The sequence below is a fragment of the Ammodytes marinus genome (genome assembly GCF_949987685.1).
Source record: "Ammodytes marinus genome assembly, chromosome: 22".
NCBI classification, from domain to species: Eukaryota; Metazoa; Chordata; class Actinopteri; order Uranoscopiformes; family Ammodytidae; genus Ammodytes; species Ammodytes marinus.
In genome coordinates this window covers 18076766-18102863 of record NC_137226.1, presented here as the reverse complement: position 1 = coordinate 18102863, position 26098 = coordinate 18076766, and the positions used below count along the sequence as shown (strand labels likewise).

General features: G+C 41.3%; 1 protein-coding gene across 1 annotated transcript in view; it reads right to left on the bottom strand.

Moving 5' to 3' along the window:
- The window catches only part of slc41a2b (solute carrier family 41 member 2b), a 37472-nt gene that overhangs the window by 10561 nt on the left and 813 nt on the right, over positions 1-26098 (bottom strand). The window contains exons 2-9 of the mRNA XM_080050763.1: positions 24401-24838; positions 23702-23975; positions 21282-21389; positions 17202-17273; positions 15832-15976; positions 14777-14923; positions 6997-7144; positions 5897-5976 (exon numbers count right to left, since the gene is read on the bottom strand). Coding sequence (XP_079906889.1) covers positions 5897-5976; positions 6997-7144; positions 14777-14923; positions 15832-15976; positions 17202-17273; positions 21282-21389; positions 23702-23975; positions 24401-24690 — 1264 coding nt within the window. The 5' untranslated portion in view covers positions 24691-24838. The remainder of the gene's footprint in view (positions 1-5896; positions 5977-6996; positions 7145-14776; positions 14924-15831; positions 15977-17201; positions 17274-21281; positions 21390-23701; positions 23976-24400; positions 24839-26098) is intronic.

Here is a 26098-nt window from a genome sequence, read left to right as displayed (position 1 = left end):
ATCACACCTTCTGTTTAGTAAGTAGCACACACACTAACTTTTACTGAGCCTTTCATCCCAGTAGACACAGGCTGGTGACTAAGCCCTGCATGAGAGCTAGCATTCAAACATACAGATATCAAACAACAATAAAAAAAGGCTTTCTGTTCAGTGTGCTTTTGTTCCTGTACAAAAGTGTTCAGAGTAGAGCTGAGAAGGGGGGGGGGGGGCGCCCTTAGCTCAGTTGGTAGGGCATCCCCCCCATGGGCCTCGGCCAGCAGCGGACCCGGGTTCGATTCCAGCCCGCGGTCGTTCTCTGCATGTCACTCCCCTCTCTGCCCCATTTCAACTCTGTCTCTACACTGTCAATAAAGCATGGAAAATGCCAAAAAATATCTTTAAAAAAAAGGGTCCGTTCGTCAAAATGACAAAAAAATATATTTAAAAAAAAAAAGAGTAGAGCTGAGAAAAAAAGCGACATTTCTTTATTCAGAATCATAGAAAATTGTGTCATCTGAGCGCTTGCAGTTTTGCTTTCAGTCACTGAAGTGGTCGTGTAACACACACACACACACACACACACACACACACACACACACACACACACACACACACACACACACACACACACACACACACACACACACACACACACACACACACACACACACACACACACACACACACACACACACACACACACACACACAACGATAGGCTGTATGTGTGTCAAGACCCCCCTTCCCCTGGCTCCAACCAGGCTTGTTATTGTGGTGAGTATATCAAATGAGACAGTGCCACCACCTGAGGGGGTGATGTCCACTTAATTGGATCTATTGTGTGCTCTTTGTCCAGCCTGGTGACATTTTATTGGCCGCTCCCCCACTGGGCATTGTAAACAGACATAACCTCACAATGAGCGTTCACACTAGCTCTGCCCCCCCGCAATGTGAACACACTAAAAGCAAAAGTTCAATGCACCCGATTGTTCTCTTGACAAAAGCGACAAGTGAGAAGATTGGTGGTCAATCTCAATTTCCGCATGTTACAAATATAGCTGTAGTCAGGGAGCGGTTGGCATATACAGTTAAGATAACAAAGAAAGAAAGACAATACACATTCGGCGAATCCCGTCGATGTAAATTGGTCACAACTCATGAAAGCAATGATTACTTTCATTTAGAAGAAGTGTATTATATTTGTTAAGGCGCACATCTAACCGATGAAAGATGAAATAGAACGTCCTCACGTGGCTTATGCCGCTGCATTTTGGATCTTCAATAACTGATTCAGACCAGAGGAAACGATAGGTGAGAAAAGAGAATAGAACCTGGTGAAAAATCAAACAATGTATCCTCAAGTGTTTTTCCAAAGATCTAAGAGTTTCTTTTGTTTTCTTTAGTTAATTTAATTCATATTTCTTCATTATTAATTTACATTCTGAATCTAAGGCCTGGGACACACATCCTGCGTCTACCTAAGGAGCGCGTCTGTTAATGTGTCGTCTCGCTGGCTGTTTTCGGTCACAAATGCAACATCTCGGCTGCTGCTGCTACAGCGCTTCTTCTAAAAGCCCTGTCTTTCTACTGTGTAGACAAGACAGGACAGACAGAGTTTTCATAGATAATTCCCATTATTATGAAATTATTTCATGTCATATTATGATGCATATGATTAATATTGAGTTTTGACAGTTATCCGTGTGCCTCATTGCCTTTTTTCCCCCTTCTTTTTTCACTTGTGGTAAGTTTAATTTTGAAAGGGACACACCAGGAAATTGTGAAACTACATACTACAATGGAAGAAGTCAATATGACTGTCAACAAAGTATTTCTCTATCAGTTAAAGCAGAAAGACTTGAGAGTGACGCGGGTCTCTCCGGAAAAAAATAGGCTATGTCTGCTGAGGTGACGTGGTGCGTCGCTGCAGAAGCGCCTCCAACGGCCGTCGGCAGCGCGTCCGAGGTTGAATGTGTGGCGCTGTAGTGTATTAACAAAGTCAGACGCGCAGTAGACGCAGGATGTGTGCCCTCAGGGTGAGCCACGACTAACTTTTTGTTAGCAAACAGCAGGTGTTTGTGCCAACCTGCTGTATATCACACCAAATATCTGAGAAATATTAGTTTGCAATTTGAAAAATACTTTGCGCTCCCATTCTCTGGTCGAACCTTGGTTTAAATTAAAATAATGGCGCTCTTGGATTGGATTTGGAACTTTCTGGCTTTTTATTGTCCTTGAGGGCGTTCTTACGAGCTCTCAACGGGGGGTGGGGGGGCGGGCATAGGGAGAGTCAGATTTTGGAGTAATTATCTGACTTATTCAGGTCAGTGGGTCTGACAAGAGGAGGGGGTTTGGGGAACTACAGGGGGTCCAGGCTCTTCTCAACTGGACCGCTCTACCCCGAGGTGCTGTCTGCCTGTCTATAGCTGTCTCCTCCATATTTAATTAATTTAGGTTTATTTCAACTTCTCTGACACCTAGGATGTGACTTGAAAACACAAACGCAAGATCAAATACATGAAAAGAAGAGGGGGGAGAATGTCTTATTGCTGGAAGTGAGATGTTAAGCAGACAGACACACCTTATCTCAATACAAACAAACGAAGGGAAGTGATGAAAAAAAGAAGCTAATATGCCAAGATGACAGGCAAAGATTAAAGAATCTACTGTATCCGAGTGCTGTCTAGTGGAAAAAAGCTGCAGTATGAGAAGCACAACATTAATGTGATATTTGCATGGCTGGAAAAGCCACATCAAAGGTATTTTAAAAAGATGTTTGTAATGATACCCGCAGCTGAATTTGAATTGAAAACGTAGGACAGGCCAATGTTGTGCTAATGGAATGGGTACAGCAAGGGAACAAGTGCAGCATGAAATGAACTGGCAGAGACTTCCTCCATACCTGTATTAAAACACAACAGAATACCTTTAGGAAAAAAAATATATATATTAATGTAATTTAAGCAGCCAAAAGGCATATATTATATGGTGCTGGAGCGAAACTGCATAAAATGTCCCCTGATATATTCAATGGTAATAATGGAGGTCAGAGTTTGATAATGGAGGCTCTCTTTCATCTAACCCATCTCTTCTTAATCTGGCTCCACACATCTCTTTTCCCCCTGCTTCTTTTTCTAAATCACCACCCAACATCCATCCATTACGCCAGAGCCCCGTTCCACACTCTTCAGTTCCTGTACGCCCCTTTGTTCAATTGTATTTCTTTATTAGAACAGGAGGCCCGTGGTGCATTTTAAAATCAGCTGGGGAGAGGGGGGGGGGGGGCAAACGAGTGAAACACCTCGTCGTTTTACCTCAGCCATGAATACAAATTGTTGTAAAATCAGAGATAGTGAAAAGAAGTTTGCCGAGATCTGGAGAATTTTTTCCAGACACTGAATATTTTACACACACACACACACACACAAAATAAAATCAAATAAATCATCCTCGCTCCTCACAAACAAGACTCACGCTCCGGTTGGTTTTTTTGCGCCTTGACAGAAATCCAATTAGAGACAAGAATCACACTGCATCTTCAATGTGTCTCATTAATGCCATTTTTAAATGAAAAAGCTTATCTGTTATTGTGGAGGTGCCAGGGCCCAAGCTAATTAATTAACAGTGGAAGATAAGAGGCAAGGGGACCAGTTGTGTTAATGGTGTGGCATGATTGATCAATAATCGATAATTGATCGTTATGAATTCTGTCGCTCGCAATCCAATAAATGTTGCGTTACTTTATAGTTGGAATTTAACTCTCTCGTTAAAGAGGATTGTTGTTGGACTGTAAATGATTGGAATTTAGATTTAACCGAGGAAAAACACTTTTTTTTTCCATTTGAGTAGAATGAACATTTTGGTTTTATACTATAAACTACTGACAACATTTCTACCAAATTCCAATACTTGTTTTGACATTAAGAGCATTGCCTTTAAGTTAAGTAGAGATGAAGATTTAAGAAAAATCCAGACTGGTCTCTTAATTTTTTCCGGAGCTGTGTGTTGATGAGCATTTTCGAATCTCATTTTTTTTAGTAACCTTCATCTCTTGAAGCACTGTGGCCTGAACACACTTCTCCCTTCTGTTCTCCCATTCATTCACATCCACCAGAGAATGGCAGAGCAACAAGACAAATAGACTCTACAGCGGGTCATCCATCTTGTGTATAGAAACACTTTGTCTATATCTCCGCTCCAAAGGCCACACTCCTCATTAATTGCAAAAAAAAAAAACTGAGTAGGATAGACAGACAAACAACAGACAGAGAGAGAGTTGCTTTCAGACCAACACTTCCAAGTTAAAAACAGCTTGTTTAAAATAGACACCAGAGCGCAGTGCAGATGAGACTGAATCTTATTAAGAAAAGCATTTAACTAACCACTGTAGAGTCCACATGTTCTACCTCTCACCACACATATTTCCTGGCACAGATTTAAGTCAACATACACATTCAAAATTTCTGAAGTTTGCATAAGTACATTTGCCTTTACTGATGTGATGCCTCTAATGTTCCTCGACACAAGGTGAATGAAGAGACTTTCATTTAAAGTTATGCCAGGGTCCTCTGGTGATAGCAAATATTGAAGTTTTATTTCTGGGAAAATGAAGTCTTAATTATCCATGAGTCAAAGCAGCAATGGACAACAGCAGCAAACAGGTAGAAACAAGTAGGGCCCGACCGATTTATCGGACGATTTTCGCATATTTCGGAATTATCGGCATCGGCCGTTTTTTGCCGATTTTTTTTTTTTTTTCAAGCAATCATGTGTGAAATGTATTTCTGCCCTGGAGGTAGCCTAATTGAATAGCATTAATGCTATAGCCTATTTACAGCAACAGCAGGTGTGTTGTAATACATTGGCAGTTCCCCCTGCAACCAATAGCAGAGGCATTGGTCATCGCTTGACAGTTAATAATAATAATAATTGATAGAATTTATATGGTGCTTTTTTGGAGGTCATTCAAAGACACTTTACATCATAGAGAATCATACATGTAGAAAAAGAAAACAAAATACAGAACAAATTTAAATAAGGTTTGAATTGGAGTCAGGTGTCATTATACTTCCTTAAAGAGGTCGGGTTTGAGTTGACTTTTGAATGAGTTTATTGAGTCTGAGATGCTGATGTTTGGGGGGAGGGAGTTCCAGTTCCAGAGGGTTGGTGCAATAAGATAAAATGCATAATGTCTGAATTTAGACATATTTGTTACACTTTATTTTTTTAGACAATGCGTATTGCAATAAAGAAAAAGTTCCTGTACATATTTTCAACAGTAAAAGGTATATATATATATTTAAGGGTTCAACATTTTTTTTTAATTAATATTAAAATTAAATATTTGGGGGATTTTTTTTTTTTTTTTTCGGCCGATTTAATCGTAATCATAATTTTTCTCTGAAAATAATCGGCATCGGCACTCCAAAATCAATATCGGTCGGGCCCTAGGATCAAGGCACCTTATTGACAGATTTGAGTGTGAAAGTCATTCTGGAAAATGCAGGATCACCAGCTCACCAACTAAAACCCATTCTAGAGTCAAGGGGTTGTGATTCCTGAGGCATCATTTGTCGTCCAGTTAACCAGGTAAAGTCTGTCAAAGATAAGGATTGCAGTAAACAGGTCAAATATATACGCACTAGGGGATCCTGCCTTCACAGAGCAGAAATACTACAAGATGTTGGATTAGAGCAATGGAACCTCAGGAGCTTCGAGGTGTCCTTTACATATGTATATATCTTTTCTAAATCCCTGAAAGATTTAGGAAGTTATTACATTAAAACCTTTGGAGTAAGTCTTTGACAGAATTCTCTTTGTCTGTTCGTGGGTGTGTGTGTGGGGGGGGGGGGGGGGCTTGAGACCTTGAGGCCATTTAGAGTGAAGGAAGAAGCCGTTGCCAAGACTGTGTGACTCACCATTGATAACCGGGGTGTACACTACGATGCCAGCCAAATTCGGGTCAGACACGGTTTTGTCCAGGATGAGCCCTCCGATACTGGGTAGAGGAAAAAAAACACAATAATACCATCATTAACTAGTGTTACTAGTGTGTGGAAGACGGAGAGAGAGAGAAGGACAAAAAGGGGCATGGAAAGAGAGAGAGAGAGAGAGAGAGCATTGTCTTCATCTACATTTTGTCCACAATGAATGTTAGTGTTTATCAATAAATGCCACAAAAGGAAGATGAAGTACTGAGTGGTGCTTCAGAGAGAGAACACATTACATAATAGAAAACAAAGGTTTTTTTTCAATTTCAGCTAATGGTGTCGAGAATTTATATTTGTATTTTTACCTAAATCCTCCCTAAAAGCCTGACAAAATGTGGTATCACGAAAGTTGAGGGGCGAGCGTAAGAGAGATTGAGTGAGAGGGAGAGGGAGCGAGCCAATCAATGCCTTCCTACTGGCTGTATGAGTAAAGGCTGCCAGGCTCAAGGGGACCCGAGGGTGCGTGTGCCTGGGTGCTGCAATTTGTTGAGAGGGTGAGTCATCAAGCAAACCAGACACTGGGAGAGTTGCAGACTCAGACTAGCGGTTATATCCCCTTTGAAGACTAAACACACACACATACAAGCAGTAATATACACACACACACAAGCAGTTATGCACACACAAACACAGTTATTCACACACACACACACACACACACACACACACACACACACACACACACACACACACAACCACAGTTATACACACACACACAAACACAGTTATACACACAATTACACACACAAAGTTCCATACACAAACACACACACACAAAGTTACACACACACACACACACACACACACACACACACAGTTTCATTCAAAAACACACACACACACATACACAACCACAGTTATACACACACACACACACACACACACACAAACACAGTTATACACACAATTACACATCCAAAGTTCCATACACAAACACACACACACAAAGTTACACACACACACACACACACACACACACACACACAGTTTCATTAAAAAAACACACACACACACACACACACACACACCTGCTGATGACCATGGCAGTGATGACTGGCTCCCACCCGGAGTAGAGCAGGGTGCGGCTGGCCGGGTGTTTGGAGGAGATGATGATCCACAGCGGAGTCAGACACATGAAGAAGGCGCAGACCAGCGATGACACATACGGATAGGAATCTGGGAGAGAGGAAGAGATGCATCAGTTCTCATGCTTCATTATTGGAGGTTTGGGTTGGACTCTATATCCCAGCATGCACTAGTGTAAACTACAAACTGTCTGGGTACTGTTAGACATGTGTTGCTACCAGAGCCAATATGATACCTGGCTTTCAGTAACAATGCCAAAATTACTTTTTTTCAGTCACTTAGTTTGAGGAATAAAAACTTTTGGACGATACATCAAATGTTTCATGTCAACGAAACACAAACCCAGAATGAACTTGCCCCTATTGTTCTGTTACTTGATCGATTTTTGTCTGCATTTACTGCACATGCATCATATAAATGTGCTTTAATTATTAAGGAATTCACATTGAGATCAACATCTCATTTGCAAGTGAGACCTGAGTACAAGATAAAATATCAAACAGAAATATATTCAAATGAAAATAAGAAAAGACAGCAGTATTAAATGATGCATTCTTAATATCCTTTTTGGAGGCATACATGGAACAATGAATACAATTATTTTACAAAAAAATATGACAATTAAAAATTCAACAGAAAAAAAAAGACAAAATTGGATAGCTAAATTATAATCACGCCAAAGAAAAGACATTTGAATACTTTTCATTGAACCATGATTGTCTGTAAAAATATGTGTGGCATGTCAACACACCATGCTCACTCTAGATAAAAAGTCAGATAATCACCAAAGGCAAGGTAAGGCTTAATCAGTGCCTGAAGAGAAATCCATGACAATACCTTTTGAGATATACAGTATCTCACAAAAGTGAGTACACCCCTCACATTTCTTCACATTTTTCTTTATATCTTTCCATGGGACAACACTGAATAAATGACACTTTGATACAATGTAAAGTAGTCAGTGTACAGCTTGTATAACAGTGTAAATTTACTGTCCCATCAAAATAACTCGACACACAGCCATTAATGTCTAAACTGCTGCCAACAAAAGTGAGTACACCCCTTAGAAAGAATTTACAAATTGGGCCCAAAGTGTAAATATTTTGTGTGGCCACCATTATTTTCCAGCACTGCCTTAACCCTCTTGGGCATGTAGTTCACTAGAGCTTCACAGGTTGCAACTGGAACCCTCTTCCACCCATTTATGACAGCATCACAGAGCTGGTGGATATTAAAGACCTTGCGCTCCTCCACCTTCCGTTTGAGGATGCCCCAAAGATGCTCAATAGGGTTTAGGTCTGGAGACATGCTTGGCCAGGCCATAACCTTTACCCTCAGCTTTTTTAGCAAGCCACTGGTCATCTTGGAGGTGTGTTTGGGGTCGTTATCATGTTGCAATACCACCCTGCGGCCCAGTTTACGAAGGTTGAGTGCACATGGTCAGCGTCGTACACAGAGGTTGGCTTTGGAAAATAGACGTATGAGTGCTGCCAGCATTGCTGAAGGGCTTGAAGGGGTGGGGGGTCAACCTGTCAGTGCTCAGACCATACGCCGCACTCTGCATCATACTGGTCTGCATGGCTGTCATCCCAGAAGGAAGCCTATTCTAAAGATGATGCACAAGAAACCCCACAAAAAGTTTGCTGAAGACAAACAGACTACGGACATGGATTACTGCAACCATGTCCTGTGGTCTGATGAGACCAAAATACATTCATTTGGTTCAGATGGTGTTAAGAGTGTGGAGCGGCAACCAGGTGAGGAGTACAAAGACAAGTGTGTCTTGCCTAGAGTCAAGCATGGTGGTTGGAGTGTCATGGTCTGGGGCTGCATGAGTGCTGCCAGCACTGGGGATCTACAGTTCATTGAATTCTAACATGTACTGTGACATACTGAAGCAGAGCATGATCCCCTCCCTTCATAAACTGGGCAGCAGGGCAGTACTGCAACATGATAACGACCCCAAACACCCCTCCGAACGACCACTGGTTTGCTAAAGAAGCTGAGGGTAAAGGTTATGGACTGGCCAAGCACGTCTCCAGTCTTAAACCCTATTGAGCATCTTTGGGGCATCCTAAAACGGGAGATGGAGGAGCGCAAGGACTCTAATATCCACCAGCTCCTTGATGTCGTCATGAATGGGTAGAAGAGGGTTCCAGTTGCAACCTGTGAAGCTCTAGTGAACTACATGCCCAAGAGGGTTAAGGCAGTGCTAGAAAATAATGATGGTAAAACAAAATATTGACACTTTGGGCCCAATTTGGACATTTTTTCTTATGGGTGTACTCACTTTTGTTGCCAGCAGTTTAGACATTAATGGCTGTGTGTCGAGTTATTTTGCGGGGACAGTAAATTTACACTGTTATACAAGCTGTACACTGACTACTTGACATTGTATCAAAGTGTCATTTATTCAGTGTTGTCGCATGGAAAGATATAATGAAATATTTGAAGAAATGTTAGGGGTGTACTCACTTTTGTGAGATACTGTAATATGGTACTCTGGAATAAAGTGCTGCAAGAACCTATGACCAACACTGCCATACAAAAGGCCCTTCCCAGCTTGTAAAATCCTGCTTGACTTTCTTTCCTAATACCTCAACCTGGAGTTCACCAAACAAACTAAATAAAACAAGATTTGCATTCCAAGGAACATCTGCTCCATAAACCTTAACAGTATGCCGAAGTGTCCTTGGGCAAGACAGTGAACCCTGAATTGCTCCCGAATCCCCTGCTATCGGTCTATGAATGTGTATGTGATTGGGTGAATGTGTATAAAACAATGTCAAAAAAAACAACGTGAAAAGCGCTATATAAGTGGAGTCCATTTACCAGTTAACAGTAGATGCTACCAAATTGCCATATCCGACAAAATTCTCCCTCTCAGCTTCCCTTAAAAAGATGTTTTCCATTCAGGGTTAAAAAAAAAGTAGTTGGCAAGGAGAAAAACAACAGCACAGACAATATTTCTCTCACTTTCACTCTACATCTAAAACCTCTTTCTTCAAACTACAATATATAGCACAACACAACTATTTTGACAGAGTAATTAGGCCAAAGCACCTGCTTACAGTCGCCACCAGCTGTTTGCAACAGGATTATTGCTCCAAGCACTAAATAATTGTCATTAACAAGCAGTCCCAGATGTATTATCTCCATTGGTCTCGTAGAAACAGAAAGGGAACCAGTGTTCGGTTCACGGTATAATAGGCTCCGGCAGACCTTCAGTCCTAAAATATAAAAGCTGACGCAAATATACTGTGGCACACATTTTGAGAGGGGGAGCCTTGTCCCACATCGACCCTAGTTCCTCTGAGTTTACATGCATATAGAGTAAGCTCCCATTGAGGTCTTCTACAGGTTAAACTGTTTACATGAGCCCTCTGACACCATGCCACTGACTTGGCCCCTGTTGTCGTGAATAAACCAATGAACAAACAATTGGTATTCCTGTCCATCTCTCTGGTGGAAATACATTTAGCTCAAACGCTCTGCCAGGAAAAAGGAACGGTGCGGCATGCCAAGTGTCTCCTTCAGCTGAGAAATGACAAGATGCTTCTAATGCACAAGAAAAGAAATGATGATCCCCCAAAGTGATGACTGCAAACAGCTAGTATGCGTTATGGTGACACAAGTGCATCAAACATTGAATACGTTAAAAAATATAGGTATAGGGGAAGGTGGGGTGATTTGTGCAACTTTTTACTCAAAGTGATTTTAAAGTGAGGCCTTGACAGTTATGTCTCCAACTCAAATATGTACATATATTTCAGGATGTTGTGCATCCCTGGCAATAAAAACTTTGGATCTGGAATAAACTGTTTAAGAAATATAGCTTTCGGAAAAAAAGTTGTCTTGTTGTCTTGTGTCACAAAGTCACCATCATCATCTTTCTGGCCATCTGAACTCTCATCAGTGGTGTCGTTAAGTGGAATTGAGATGTCACCCTCTTCTGAGCTACTGTAGACAATCACTTTCTTTTGGTGACCAGCGTATACAGCCATGCCACTGGCACAACTCTCAGAAATGTACTTTGCACTAGTTGCTCCGTGCTTGTGGAACCAACTGCCACCTGACAAATGTGATTCCCCCTACATTTCTGCCTTTAAATCAAGGCTCAAAACCCATATGTACACCCTGGTGTTTCCTCCCCATTAACCTCTGCACTACTTACTTACCTCTGCACTACTATCTGTGTTTATGTGGATGTATGGGCTTTACGTCTTTTATTTTGGTTATTGTTATTTTACCTTCATTGTTTACCTACTGAATGCACTATGTACAGCACTTTGGACAGTGCAAACTGTCATAAATGTGCTTTTATAAATACATTTTACTTACTTACTTACTTATAACTCACCCAGGCCCTTGCGCACAAATCACCCCATCCCCAGAATTTTGGATAATAGGCATGATGCAGCAATTTAGGGTTGACATTGTGCTAACTATATAGACTCAAAGTATAGCATACCAAAGCACTAAAACATGTGTCAAATGTTTTCAAACGTGTCTATAATTGTTCAGACACAATAATCAAAAAACCTTGATCATGGAAATTTTACTTTGAAAGGCAAAACACAGTTTTTTGAGCTTAAATGTGCTTATATCTTATTCCTTGTGTCTCCCTTCTTTACAGGATGAGTCAAATGGATGGCTCTTCTTAAATATGTGGTCACATTTCCAATTTCTTCCACGGTTTTCTAGAAACAAGGGGTTTTGCAACTTCCAAAATGCACAAATCACCCCACCTTCCCCTATATGTTATTTTTGTAAAAAAACTACAAGAGAGAGGAATACGATGTGTCTCAGGCCCTGTTCTCACGGCAACACGAAACGGTGCAAACGCGGAAAAATTCCCGCGGTTGCACTATATCATGTACATGAAAACAGCAAACGCAGGCATGAAACCGTAAGTTTTTGAGATCTACTCCCAGGGAGGATTTTTTGGAAAACACAACGGTGCTTGGTTTCGGTTTTGGGTGAAATAAGAGGACAGAAAGCTTGTCATTTACAATACTTGTAACCCCAAGCTTACACCAACCGCTTTATGAACGTTAGTGGCATTAATTTTCGGTTACAGTAAGGTTTTATGCATCAAATTGTACCGGAAAAGCTATCTACTACTACCTTGTACCGCCCACTGCTGGCCTGGCATGCTTACTACAGCGATTTCGTCCCGTTTCCTCTGAAAACATGTGTACGAGTGAAGATGTCAGATAAATTGTGTCTGAACGGGTTTTTTTTTTAAACCAAAAACGGGAAAACTGTCACATTTTCACCGTGAGAACAGGGCCTCAGCCAACGAGATGGGAGTTAACCATGCATCCACGCAGGATCACACAACCACTTTATTAGTAGGCTACTTCATATCTCATATCTTCATAGTGAAATTTGTTCATATAAACAGCACTGGAAAAAATGAAGAGACCACTTCAAATATTCAGTGTCTCTCGTTTGACTATTTATAGACTTATGTTTGAGTAGAATGAACATTTTGGTTTTATTCTATAAACTACTGACATGTCTACCAAATTCCAATAAATGTTTTGACATTAGGAGCTATTTCAATAAGTTATGTAGAGATGAAGATTTAAAAAAAAATCCAGACTGGTCTCTTCATTTTTTCCGGAGCTGTATATACACATCTGTTTATACCACATGGTCATTGATGAATCTCCTCTTTTCAGCCTCTTTAAGCCCCGCCTTCCAAAAAGCCCAGTCTGCTCTGATTGGCCCCAAATCTAACTGCCTTTATGAATCGAACAGCCAGTTCAATCGAGGGGTATCTGAGGGTGTTAGCACTATCTCACACAAGTGGAGATAGTGCTAAGTAGGTTTGTAATGGGGGGGGAGCGGGGGCTTGACAGAAATCTGGTTTTCAGAAAGGTAGGGGGTGGAGTAAACGAGAGGGGGTTGTTTTTTCTTATACTTTGGGAGTCTCTAGCCACACCAGGGACCCATATTAATGTGGAAAAAACATGATAGCAAAAGGTATGGTTTTAAATTTGCAGCATTTTGAGTTAGCTACAGCTCTGGTTCATGCCTGTGGCCAACTTTTTCTCCATAGCAAAGATGGCTGAGGCTCATGGGTATTCAAGCACCTGGAGCAAACAGCCAAGCAAAGCTGATGGAAAAAAAAGCATGATGCTTCTGTGTTGAGGAAAATTGAGGAAATAATTTAAAGCAACAACCCGTAATGGGAAACCACTCCAACTTTGCAACTCCTTGGGATATTTTTTGTTCAAAAATTCTAGTTGAAGTTGTCTTGTTTAATAAATGATCACATTATTTAATCCAGACATTTATGAATGGAATTGTTCCTGGCACTTCACGTAGAGCATTCTGCCGGTTTTATTGCTGCAGGTAATGACATTCTCAATCGAAAATATCAAATATATCCGAGATATTGTCGTCTCTATGAAATTTTAATTTTATTCGAGTCTAGACCCAACTGGAGTTATTTATATAACCCTCAATAGCAGCCATTTACTGTCACACATACTGTGCATGCTTACAATCTCTGGCCCTAATTATTGGTGTTTGTGCTCCATCTCATGCTCTCATTATTCCTGAATCCTGTCTGTATCTATTGTTAAACCCTCTCACTAAAGGCACTAATACTAATCCTGTTTGTTAAAAGCACTTTATAAATAAATCAGAGTGGACTCCATTTGGCAGCTACTCCGGCAATGTATCATCTCTGCTAGGCTGGTTTGCCTCTAAATTAGTAGCATTAGAGGCATTATGTTCTTATCTGCATAGGTTATCATGCGATTTAAATGTCTGTTTAGCTGAGAGTGAAGTGACCATTAGTTCCCATCTAGTAGGGAAAGTGTTGGTGTGGCAGGGCTGGGCTGGAGAACAACAGCACCACTGTCCTGAGAGTGACACAGCCAGACAAGCCTCACTTGCACTGCCCTGCCATGGAAATATGAAAATCTGAAGAGTGTTTTAATACATTTAGCTCACAGCGCTAACTTGTTCCTTCCATGAGTGGTAAATGTCTGTGTCCTACAATTAGCGCTGACAGGATTAGTTAGTGTGACAGGCTTTCCAGAGCAAAACAGCTTCCAGTGTAGTATACTGTATTTAGTGATACAAGGTGGTGCAACACAGGTCTGGCTGTGAAATGAATTGAACATGAGGAATGTGTGGTGGGAGGAAGAGAGACTGTAACTGGAGTACACAGAGTGAGGCAGGAAGGACCTCTACTGGCTGACTGATGGAAGTGCCTAACTACAGTCCCAACAGGCAAACATCTGATGGTCACAACACATTTCACCAGCACAAAAAACACTCAGTCACTTATTATGAAGTCTTATTTCAAAAGCTGTACCAATCAAGCTGGAATTTTACTGAAAGATTTTAGGATTTCCCCCTTCAATGTAAAGGTGGGATGCACTGATGATTCAACATCAGTTTATATGTAAATAATTAAAATAATAACTTGTGCTTATAGTGGGCTGAAGCAGAAAAAAGCATTTTCCTTTATCATATTTGAGTGTTTGTATTTCCAATTTATATTTTTTCATTTCATTTGAGTGTGTTTTGTCTCTGAAGGGAAACTGTTTTCACAGCAGTGGAACACAAACACAACATAAATCACAGAAGCAATCATTTTGGCGGATTTTCCCTTCCTGTCCCATCTGTTTCACTTCTGTTTTTATGTAGGCTATATGTAGGCTGAGGGGGGATAACTGAAGGTAGAAACTGTCCACCTACCCAGGCACTTGTAGAGGCCCTGGCTTATCCAGGCCAGGATGGCCAAAGTTATGAGGTCACCAAAGCTGGCAGCAATGGGCGTGGCCACGTTGTCCGGGTTGATGCCCGTCTTCTTGGAACCCACAATGACACCCACCATGATGAAACCTGAGCATGACACAGGTAGGGTGGAGCGGTTGATTAGAGGTATTCACATTAGCTGACGGTCTTTTCATTATCATACACACAGTCAGCAACACATTTTTACAGTATATGCAGGTGAGATTAATTACATTTGTAACGAAGAGGGGAGAAAACATGCACACATTCAAAAAAAGATATACAAAAATAATAAACTTCATTTGAAAAGCACCTTTAAAAAAAATAAACATAGACGTGACAATAATAGTAAAAAGTAGATACAATAGAGTAGCAATATAAATTGCTTGGCACTGCAAAGAAATGTTTTTTTTTAAAAGCTCAACCAAATAGACACACACATGTTTTATCTTTAATTCTATACTACTTGTGTGATTATTGTTGTTTTTTGTATATCTTTTTTTTATTTGTTTCCAAAAAATGTAAGTTGTGACATTACTTTCTTTCTTTGTTTTCAATCTTCTGAATCATTATAAAAAAATGTATTTATTTGGGTGGGATAATAAGTCCACTGGGGTTTTGCCTCTCCTTGCACTGTATTATTTTGTTATCTTTGTTACTCTATACATTTTAAGCTGTGCAAATAAAAAAAAGGAAAAGAGGGGAGAAGTTTACCAGCTTCTCCAAAGCGACATGTTTAACAGTTGACTTTACACTGTGGTTCTCAGCTGTCAGTGTGTGTGTGTGTGTGTGGCACTGTCTCATTTGATATACTCACCACAATAACAAGCCTGGTTGGAGCCAGGGGAAGGGGGGTCTTGACACACATACAGCCTGTGTGTGTGTGTGTGTGTGTGTGTGTGTGTGTGTGTGTGTGTGTGTGTGTGTGTGTGTGTGTGTGTGTGTGTGTGTGTGTGTGTGTGTGTGTGTGTGTGTGTGTGTGTGTGTGCGTGTGTGTATTGCCTGTGTGTATTTACCCTGCAGCAGGGAGGCTATGAAGGCCGTGGCCACACTGCTGGAGCAGAGCAACACGGCGTGGCTCATCTGGAACTTCCCCTCTGGTATCCAGCCCAGAATCACTGCAGCTACAGCAGCCAGGAAGCCCACCACTGTGGCCTGAACCTGGGGGACAGCCAATGGTAAATGATTAGACAAAAACAAGCACTATGGTGTGTGTAAAAAAAAATAAGCCAACAGCGCATACAGGATAAGTATAAACTACTTAAGGGAGGTAATGTACTACATAGACATGATTGTGACACACTAACACACATATATTGCATAATAATATTTCATAGTTGTTGAGGAATGCTTGGTCATACTGTACAGTATGTGACAATCTAACCAGTCACCTAACATGAGAATGTGTTTTGAAATTTTAAACACATCTTGATTGCTGTTCATTTTAAATTAAAAAATTCTATTACACAGTTCAACTGAAGAACATAGAGGAAAATCGATATAAAAAAAGTATTTTCATATACATTTTGAAAATATTTGTTGTGGCCTCTGTCAGTCTTGGTGAATATTTGTGATCACTATACATCTCATGGGTCTGGCATAAATTGAGGGAACATGTATTTGTGTTTTTGGTGTCTGACGGTGTTGACACAAAAAAAGGAATAGCAAGGTAAAAAGCCCATTTTGATAAAAAGGACAAAAGCTGGGAGGTTGTGTCAAACCTTAGCTCAGTAGCTTAGTATATGTTGGATACATACATGTCATTTAATTTGCCTAAACATAGGGTTTGTATTTTTTCAACATTGCACCCTGTTTTGTCCCACTTCTCAAGAACCACTGTTTTATTACATAACACCTCCGGCTCACAGATGTTGTTGCGTAACTTTTCAGCTGGTCAAAACCCAGTGACGTGGCATGTGTAATGGTGTGTTTATCAGTGTGTGGGTGGATGATTAGCACAGCTTGTGGCTCAGTCTAACTGCACACAGACAAAGATCAATAGAACGGTCTGTGTGGATGCCCACCTGGGTTCAACCAATTACCATGTGTGTGAAGAATATGACGTGCAAAAATAACCAAAGTGTTACATAAATATGACAGTGTGTAGGTTGAGGTGGTGTGCCCGTATTTAAAAAGGTGGACTCAGTGATTCTGGAGAATGCTTGTTGTCAAAATCAATGTTTGTGTAAGTGAAAATCCGCCACTTGTCCGTACTGTATGCGCCAAAAAGAAACATGTAAGAGGGTGTGTGTGTGTGTGTGTGTGTGTGTGTGTGTGTGTGTGTGTGTGTGTGTGTGTGTGTGTGTGTGTGTGTGTGTGTGTGTGTGTGTGTGTGTGTGTGTGTGTGTGTGTGTGTGTGTGTGTGTGTGTGTGTGTATGCGTTTACCTGCTTCAGTGCCAGGTTGCCTATGATGAGATTCCACTTCTCTATGGGAGAATCCATCTTGCCCACATTCACCTGTGTTGGGAGGTAGGACAGATTAGCAAAGAAACCTTCAATGCATTTTTTTCATGATTTGCTGATAACAATGGCAGATTTTCTTTCCAATTTGAATGGGCAGCAGTCCTCATCGTACAGAGTAAAAAAAACAAAGTGGGCAAATCACCATAAACTGATGGGTATCCAAAGTAAAGTTGGTGGAGTTGTGTGAGACAGAATATGAAGTATAATTCATACATACAGCTTTACATCATAAATTAAAAGGTGTCACGAGGAACTTTTAATTATTTCTGAACAGTCTAATTTTTCCTCTGATGATCATAAATTATATGTAACAGCAAACAAGACCATCAGTGCAAAGAATGCTATTTTTATATAGTTGTTCTCAATGCCTTTGTCATGGGTATGCTCACCACAGGAACAACAGCTGGCATAGTAAAAACACTTTTGTCTAAAGGGGGTGCAAGAATTAACACAAACTGAAAGTTCCTCGGAGCACCTTTAAGCTGGAGGTAGGCAGTGTTTTTTAAAATACGCATATGCCTTTGAACTGGATATGTGTTGGCCTTTTCGAATAAGTATTTTCAACAGCACTCAGTCTTGTCCCAGTTACAGAGCATCAAGCCCATAATAATAATAATGGATTGGATTTATATAGCGCTTTATTTCCTAGGAACGTGAAGCGTGGCTGCCATTCTGCGCCAACGGCCCCTCCGACCACCACCTCAAACATACAGCAGTCATACACATTCACACGAGGCAAGGTGCATGAGGTGTCTTGCCCAAGGACACAACAACCATGACACAGGTGGCAGGGCGGGACTCAAACCGCCAACCTTTGGATCATTGGCCGACCCGCTCTACCACCTGAGCCACAGCCACAAATCTCAAATAACATAGACATGGCAAGTGGCAAAAATTTTCCCTCATTCAATAAGTGTTTGATTAATAATATTATGAATAATAACATATATCACAAAATAAGGGCGCTTTCAAATCTGCCGTGTTAAATCAAAACAAACCGGTTCGATTCCACCTCTACTTCCTGTAGTTTATTTCTGTAGTTTTCCCGCGTGGAAATTCTGACCAATTGTAGAGCAGTGAAGGAAGTACGTTATATTGCTCCCGCCTCAAGACACATCTGACCAATCAATGAATGAAAATAATACTCTCAGGTGTATTCTTATGACGCTGCATTTTGATTCACTTCACCAACTGATCCAGACCAGAGAAAACGATAGATAAGAAAGAAAATCTAACCTGGTGAAAAATCAAGCTAACCCTGCGTTCTGAATCGCATACTCTTTCTTTTTTCTATTGTACATACTACATCTGACCATAAAAATAATCTAGTTAGGATACAGTAGGCATACTATTGGGACATACTTCTACTTATTTATTTCATCATAACATTGCGCCTTGATCTTGCCTCTTGCTTTTATATCCGTCGCATCCCTGTTTGTTTTCATATGGAGGCTCCGTCGATGTGACATCACTTCAGGGCTTATGGGTCAGAAATCACCCAAATAACATGCTGTTTTCAATACAAAAAATCTTGTCCGGATGTAGTATTTCTGACCATCCTAAATCTGGCCTTGAGAATCGGGACATCCTAAATAATTTTTTCTACCATACTAAACAGCAGAAAAGTAGGGGTATTGAAACGCAGGGAATGTTTCCTTCCTGCATCTGGTGCAAACCAAGCAAGTAACTAGAACCAGACTATCAGGGGTGAAACCGGCCCTTAAAGTAAGAAAAGTCCGGTCACTTGTTATAATATTGCCTAACTCCTTAACTCCGCCTAGCTGAGCCTGCGGAGAACAACAGTAACATGAAGACAAATGGTTTTTGGTCTCACACTGGGCTCTGCTGTCCATGTTGACACGACACTGTGAATGTGGCGCCTGTGTGCAGGGAGCAGTGGGGAGTGTGGGGGGGGGGGGGGGGTTGGGGCCCAAAAGGAAGAGCCAAGAACCAAACAAAGACACAGTACTCCTCTGTCACTTCATAGCCTTCCTTTACTCTGCAGTGTTTGAGCAGCGCAGGCAAACACACACAAACCTGGACACACTGAGACATCTCTGACGGTGCACTCAATGTACAATACTAACACCGGTTTGAGGAGACTACATATGCTGCAAATCTGTGTGCTCGGGGGCGCCCTTAGCTCAGTTGGTAGGGCATCCCCCCCCATGGGCCTCGGCCAGCAGCGGACCCGGGTTCGATTCCAGCCCGCAGTCGTTCTCTGCATGTCACTCCCCTCTCTGCCCCATTTCAACTCTGTCTCTACACTATCAATAAAGCATTTTTTTTTTATTTTTTTTTATTAAAAAATATGTGTGCTCATGGTTCACACTAGTGCTGTCTCGATACCAAACCGTTTGTTTGCATACTGGTATCAATAGGAATTTTAATACTTTTGGGTGGTTCTTCACACTAAAAATTATTAGATAAAGTACAGTGATACATATGTCATATGTACAGAAGCCCTAATTAGCTTGAAAGATACCATTATCTGGATTTTGATGAGACTGATCATGTACAGTATAGCCTTTCATAAGACTGTCATATTTTAGGCTAACATTTAACAAAAAGAAATGTTATGTAAAAAATTGCATACATTTGACTAATATCACACCCAAATAAAATGAGCTCCCATATGCTTGAATTATAACCAAAAGTTGTTTGTTTGTTCTGTAATGACCCACAACTATGAAACAATGTTGTGCCCCTATAGCAAGGCATTTTGTATTTGACTTTTTCAGTACTGGTATATCGTACAGAATGAGTTCAGACAGCCCTTTTTCCCCTCCTCACTGCTCTTCCCTTTTAAAACAGCCTTTGCTCTGGGGTCAAAGTAGAGCGATACATCTGCCATCTGACTGTGCATCCGTCCTGTTGGCAGTCTCCAGTCCCACCTCCTTCTAGAGGAAATCCCCCCCTGTCACTCCACTAAATCAGCAAATTCCTCAACTCATTCCTAATCCGCGTAGCTCTCCCATTAAACTCCATTGAAGACACTCCAAAAATGAGTTTCTTGCTTGAAAATTTTAAAAGGTGAAAGTAAGCGATTTATTTATGTTAATATAAGTGTTAAATCGCTCTTTATTCATACAGTGATCACTTACATAGTGTGCGCATTTCATAAAGCCGATCTCTCAGTCACCCGCCCTGCATGTAATCGGCAAATAAGCGTTTAGGGGATCCCACTACTGATAACCAATCAGAAGAGAGAACGCTACAAACCGTCACCCGTCTCACTGACGGTGCACGCGCAGAGCGACAGATTGGTGAATGTGTATGTGCCTACAATGGCGGAGCAGGTAAAAATCCTTCCCAATGTCTGTTTTGATGGTTTTTATCATGTTTTATCACACTTACGGATCTGAGATGATGCTAGATAACTCACTGCTTGAAGACAGCAGTGCACTACTGTGGTGACGTTGGGACGAGGGAGGGGACAGGAAGTAAGCTAAACTGACTATTCCGCTTACTGAACCTTTCATTTTATAACTTGAACTTAGAAGGGCCAGGTGATAGCAGTAGCAGCCTTCCTGACAAGCAACAGCAGTGTTTCTATGGAGGCAACAGACCTTACTGTTTTCTCCTCCATTTCACCTGACAGAGTGGACGCATTAGAGCTGTAATTACAGACTAACAGCTAGACAGAACAGGCACATACAGTAGATGACCAATAATAACTACACAAAGAGAGAGCGTGTGGAGATGAGACTGCACCACAAAAATATGATGCAACACACAACACACACACACACCCACTGACATCATACAACCAACACAGCTAAAAGGACAAGTCGTGAGGCTGACTGGAAAATTTTCAAGCAAATTTTTTTTAAATGTTGCAACAAAATAAAAAAAAATAAAAAAAACGGAGCCGGCTAAAACTGCATTATGACAGAACAATATACGCGTGCGTGCGTGCGTGTGTGTGTGTGTGTATGTGCGTGCGTGCGTGCGTGCGTGTGTGTGTATGTGTACGTGCGTGTGTGTGTGTGTGTCTCTCACCGCTGTAGACAGCCTTGAGGCCAGAGTCATCTCCAGGTTTCCCTTGAGGCCTAGCAGAGCCGGGACCAGGATGAAGATCTCTGTGATGTACTGGAACGCCTCCCAATGCTGTTGGGTAAAACAATGTCATAAAATACTTCATATACTAATAATACATTTAATATACTTAAAATAATGTCATAGAATACCTTCCTTCAACATGTCCAACCTTCTATTAACTCTACATTCATTTGGCATTCAAATTCAAATATCATGCTATTTAAGATAAGGCAAGTTACCTCATGCAAAATGCACTTGTGAACAAGTGACCTGATTAAATCTACAAAGTCTTGTAAAGAATCAATAGATGTGTGTGTGAGAGTGTTTCAAACTGTAGTACGTGTACACACACACACACTTAACTGAATGGAGCAAGAAGATTCTAGTTTTCCGGGTGAGCTTAGCATGCAGCAATCACTGGTCACATTTCAGTCAAGACTAAAAATATCCCTTCGCTAACCGTTAAAACCTTTTTTTTGACAAAATGAACTATATTCAAGGTCCACGTGCTAGCTGATTCCTGACCTTTCTTAAACCCTGTGTAACAAGTAGGTGCTATGGTGTTGTGTGTGTTTTGTTTGGGGTGGATCCCTATTCTGTTTGTACAGTGCACGAGGACAGACACGTACGCGCTCGGGGCATGCGGGTGGTTTAATAAATAAAAATAAGTTTGCTACACTGTTTCTGCTGACAGTGGGGGTGTTGTGCAGCAATGTGTCGCCATGTGCAACAAAGAAGAAAAACTACAAGCACGCAAACATGGACATAAACAACGCAGGATTAATAATATTATAGAAAAATGGGCTTTGCAAATGTTTAAGGAGGAAGTTAATGCAACCAGTGTGTTTGTTAGGGGATGTCAGGGATGCGCACAACGCCTTTTACATTTTGATCCTGACCTATAAACATAACTTTAATTTGTTTTCAAGGAAAATCTAAAAAGGGATTGAAAAGATTTTTTCCAAGAGAGGCAACCAACACTGAAAATAAGTCAGAACTGAGTCGGTCAGGGATATAAACAAAACTAAATACCACTTCACAACATCACTTGATATTGTGGAAAGACTTGAGGCAGTGGTGGATAGGGATGGGACGATCCACTTTTTTTAGTTCCGATCCGATTCCGATACCTGGGGTTTGGATATCGGCCGATACCGATACTGACCGATACGATATCATAATTGTTATACATTTTTTCGTTGGTGGTGATGTTATGTATTAGGCTAGGAAGGCTTAAGCAATTCTAATTTAAAAGAGCAATAAATATACACAAATGCATATAGGTTTATCTTAAAGGCAGAAATCCTTCTCAATGATCACTTCTGCCCCACTAGAATATGTGGTGGTCTGTTTGTCTAAACAGTCTTTCTCTCTCTGGCTGTATTTTACATAGTAGAATTTGTCACAAGCCTCTCCACTTCCTTGACTTGGATTAGCTTTGGTTAGCTCACTGGCTAACAAACTGATATGTACTGTATGTCAAATTATAAAGTGATGTCCTCTCTCCCTCCACCGAACGTCGGCGCATGTTTGCTCTTACATAGCAAAAAAAAAAAAAAAAAAAATTATATAAAAAAAAAAAAAAAAAAAACGGATTTTAATATCGGAGCTGTCAGTCCGATATCCGATACGCAGATTTCGGCCATATCGGACCCGATACCGATACTGGATCGGACCCATCCCTAGTGGTGGATGATACCATCTTTAGTAACTTGCTTCTTGTCCTTGAAGGCTACTGTAGTAACGGGAGGCGTAGACAGAGAATTTTGCAATATATAACTTTCACCACTAGATGACGATTATTACTCCAATATTACACACTGTACCTTTAAGTTTGACCTCTAAATGAAGAGCTTATATGCAGTCTGTCCCAATGTGTTTTTCTTTGCCCCTTCAGACTTTGTTCTAGTGATGACATTACATGGTGTTCCCATCCCATATCTCAATAAGTACGTCACTCAGTACAATATTGTCCTAACAGACAGAAATGACCCCACACAACAAAAAATAAGACCCAAGATATAATAGACAGGAATCACTCTTCAAGTTGAGACCTAAGCCATAATGCATCCTTCTAAATTGTTCAAACAACAGTTGCTGATGAACAGGCTGTAGAGACTGCTACATTTGCACAACATTAATTTTGTATGTGTTATTGGTTTTTACTATATCGGAATTATGTTGGTCAGTTTTAAGTGTCCAAATTTGGATTAGCACTGGAGCACTTAAATTGTTTTACCTATGTAACTGTCCCATTTGGGTTTGTGTGTATGTGATGTCTTGAACTGTGTAACGGAGGCTCACTTTTAAACAGCAAAACAAGTTTACCTACGGGTACGAATAAAGTAACCTGAACCTGTATTGTAAGGGAAAGCTCTTACCTGCACAATATCCAGCACCATTCCAGCCGACACGGTTCCAAACCCAGCCAGTAGGAAAGGCAGCAGGATCTGCAGGGCCATGGCCAGGGGGGACTCCTTGGGGTAGTGGCGCACGTTGGCTCTCACCCCCCCCTCCTCCTCTTCCTCCTCCTCCGCCTCTTCCGCCCCCTCTCCGTCTGCCTCGTCCCCAGACAGCCTCCTCTCAGCCAGCATGGGCTCTGTCTCCGAGTAGCCCCCCCCTCCATCTCCACAGTCTGATAGAGTCACTGAAGACCTGGAGGAGGGATGGGAACCATATCAAAAAAATGTTGTCACTATTATCCTGGCCATAATAATTGTGATTTTATCAAGATACTTAACTAAAAATAACTTTGAAAATGGCACTTCATTTTACAGTATTTTTTTAATTATTTGTATTGCACAAATAGAACACTCCTTTTTGTAAGCAACGTGTGTGCTTGTGCTTGTGTGTTGGATATCTAGCCCAAGCACACCTCTTCCAACTGTGCCCGGGAACAAGGAAGTGTACCACGCTTGAGTACTGAACGGGGCACTCACACTGGTCAAACCGACTAGACTTTAGGAGGCAAACCGTACTTGGGCACGGTACAGTTTGCCTAGTGCGAATGTGCCCTTAATCCCTCACGTATTTTATCCCAATAGAGAAAAGTAATGCTTTACGGTCCCATTCCTTGTTACCTGGAGGCTCGGTCCAGCAGCCGACGGCCTTCTATACTGTGGGACTGCGCCTCTTGTCTGTAGCCGTTCTGGAGCGAGGCCACCTCCGGTTTAGCTGAGAGGTCCACCATGGCGAGCCTCTCGTCCTGCTGCAGCTTGGTGTACCCGGTGGGGACCATGGTGTGGAAGAGAGAGGCGATCCGCCCGGAGGAAACTGGCTTCAGGGCTCCGCTCCAGGCTCCGCTCATGCGCACCGACAGGCTCGAGCCCAGGGAATCCCCGATAGCTCCTCCCAGACCCTGGATACTCATGGTATGGGTCTAGGGCCCCAGCGTCTCATCTCCCAAATATCAAATGCCAGAGAGAGAGAGAGAGGGGTGTGGGAAAAATGACATAAAACAGAAGCTGGCTCAGGTCCACTATCCCATGTCAGAAATTGGCATCAGGGAGTCTATCCGTCTGAAGGAAAAGAGAGCAGAGGTTAGAACAGAGGAAAAGACAGCCTGAAGGGAGGGATGAGGTTACACAGTCAACCCAGTCATTTATTTTGAAGAGTGACAAAAACCTTCTTAAGGAGTAGACCCTGCTCCCGTCATAAACATTGTACGTTCAATCGCTGGTCCATTCAGAGATTTGGGGCTATTTTGCTTCCAACATGTCTTCTCTCATACTAATATGAATAAAAGGTCCAACATGTACATTTAGGTGTTAACCTGGTCTGTGTGCATCTGAGTATTTCTTCTATCCAACCACCTCTAATGGCCAGTCAACATTAGTTGTTTTTTTTCAATACGCTGAACCAAAAATCAACTTCTCAACTTCCGAAGCACTTACATCAACTTAACTTTCCCATAATCATTCTGGTGCATTTCAAACACTGTGGATTGCAATTTCAACTGAAACACTAAGAAGGTGTCTTGTTTTAGACTTGTTAGTGAACATATACAGTAAATAGGGAAAGCTCAAAAATACTTTCTTTTGGAAATGGAGCAATGGAAGACAGGTTGGTGGAGGGAGGAGAGTGACAGGGAGAGTGTGGATGTGTGGAGGAAGACCTAGAAGACTGTAATCAGAAACTAACAGATAGCCAAAGGCTCTAAATGTACAGCAGTGGTTTTCTAATCATTTACAGACCAACTCCATGCAGCTTCATGTCAACATGACATAAGTGACAGCACATTTAATCTGTGACCACCTCAATACAGTAGCTAACAAGTTTTTCTTGTTGTTTAGTAACTTGAAATATTTGGCATTGACTTTGACGATGGGAGTATCTCACTCGTGATCAGATTTTAGAGGCGGAAATCTTGTTGGCAACCCTCAGCCCATAAGCACACTATCCCTGCGTTCCAAATCACATACTTTTTCTTTTTACTACACTACATACTAAAGTACAGAAGAGTTTTAGGGCCACAGGAGAGAAAAAAAAATCAGATAAAAGGAAGTTTTTTTTTCATTATGTCGAGAAATGTCGAGAATAAAGACGAATACTCCAAAATGCTTTTGGAGTTAGTGGGGCATTTATTTATTTTCAGCATACTACAATTGCCGTGCATGTATTGGGACATCCTAAATCTTTTTCTGGCATACTGAATAGTATGGAAGTATTGGTATTGGAACGCAGGGTATGATTTAGTGCACCACATCTCACTGTGCTGTTTTCGCCAAAATGCATTCCTCTATTGTGAAGGTGGAGAGTCAGGTACTTGTAACACCAAA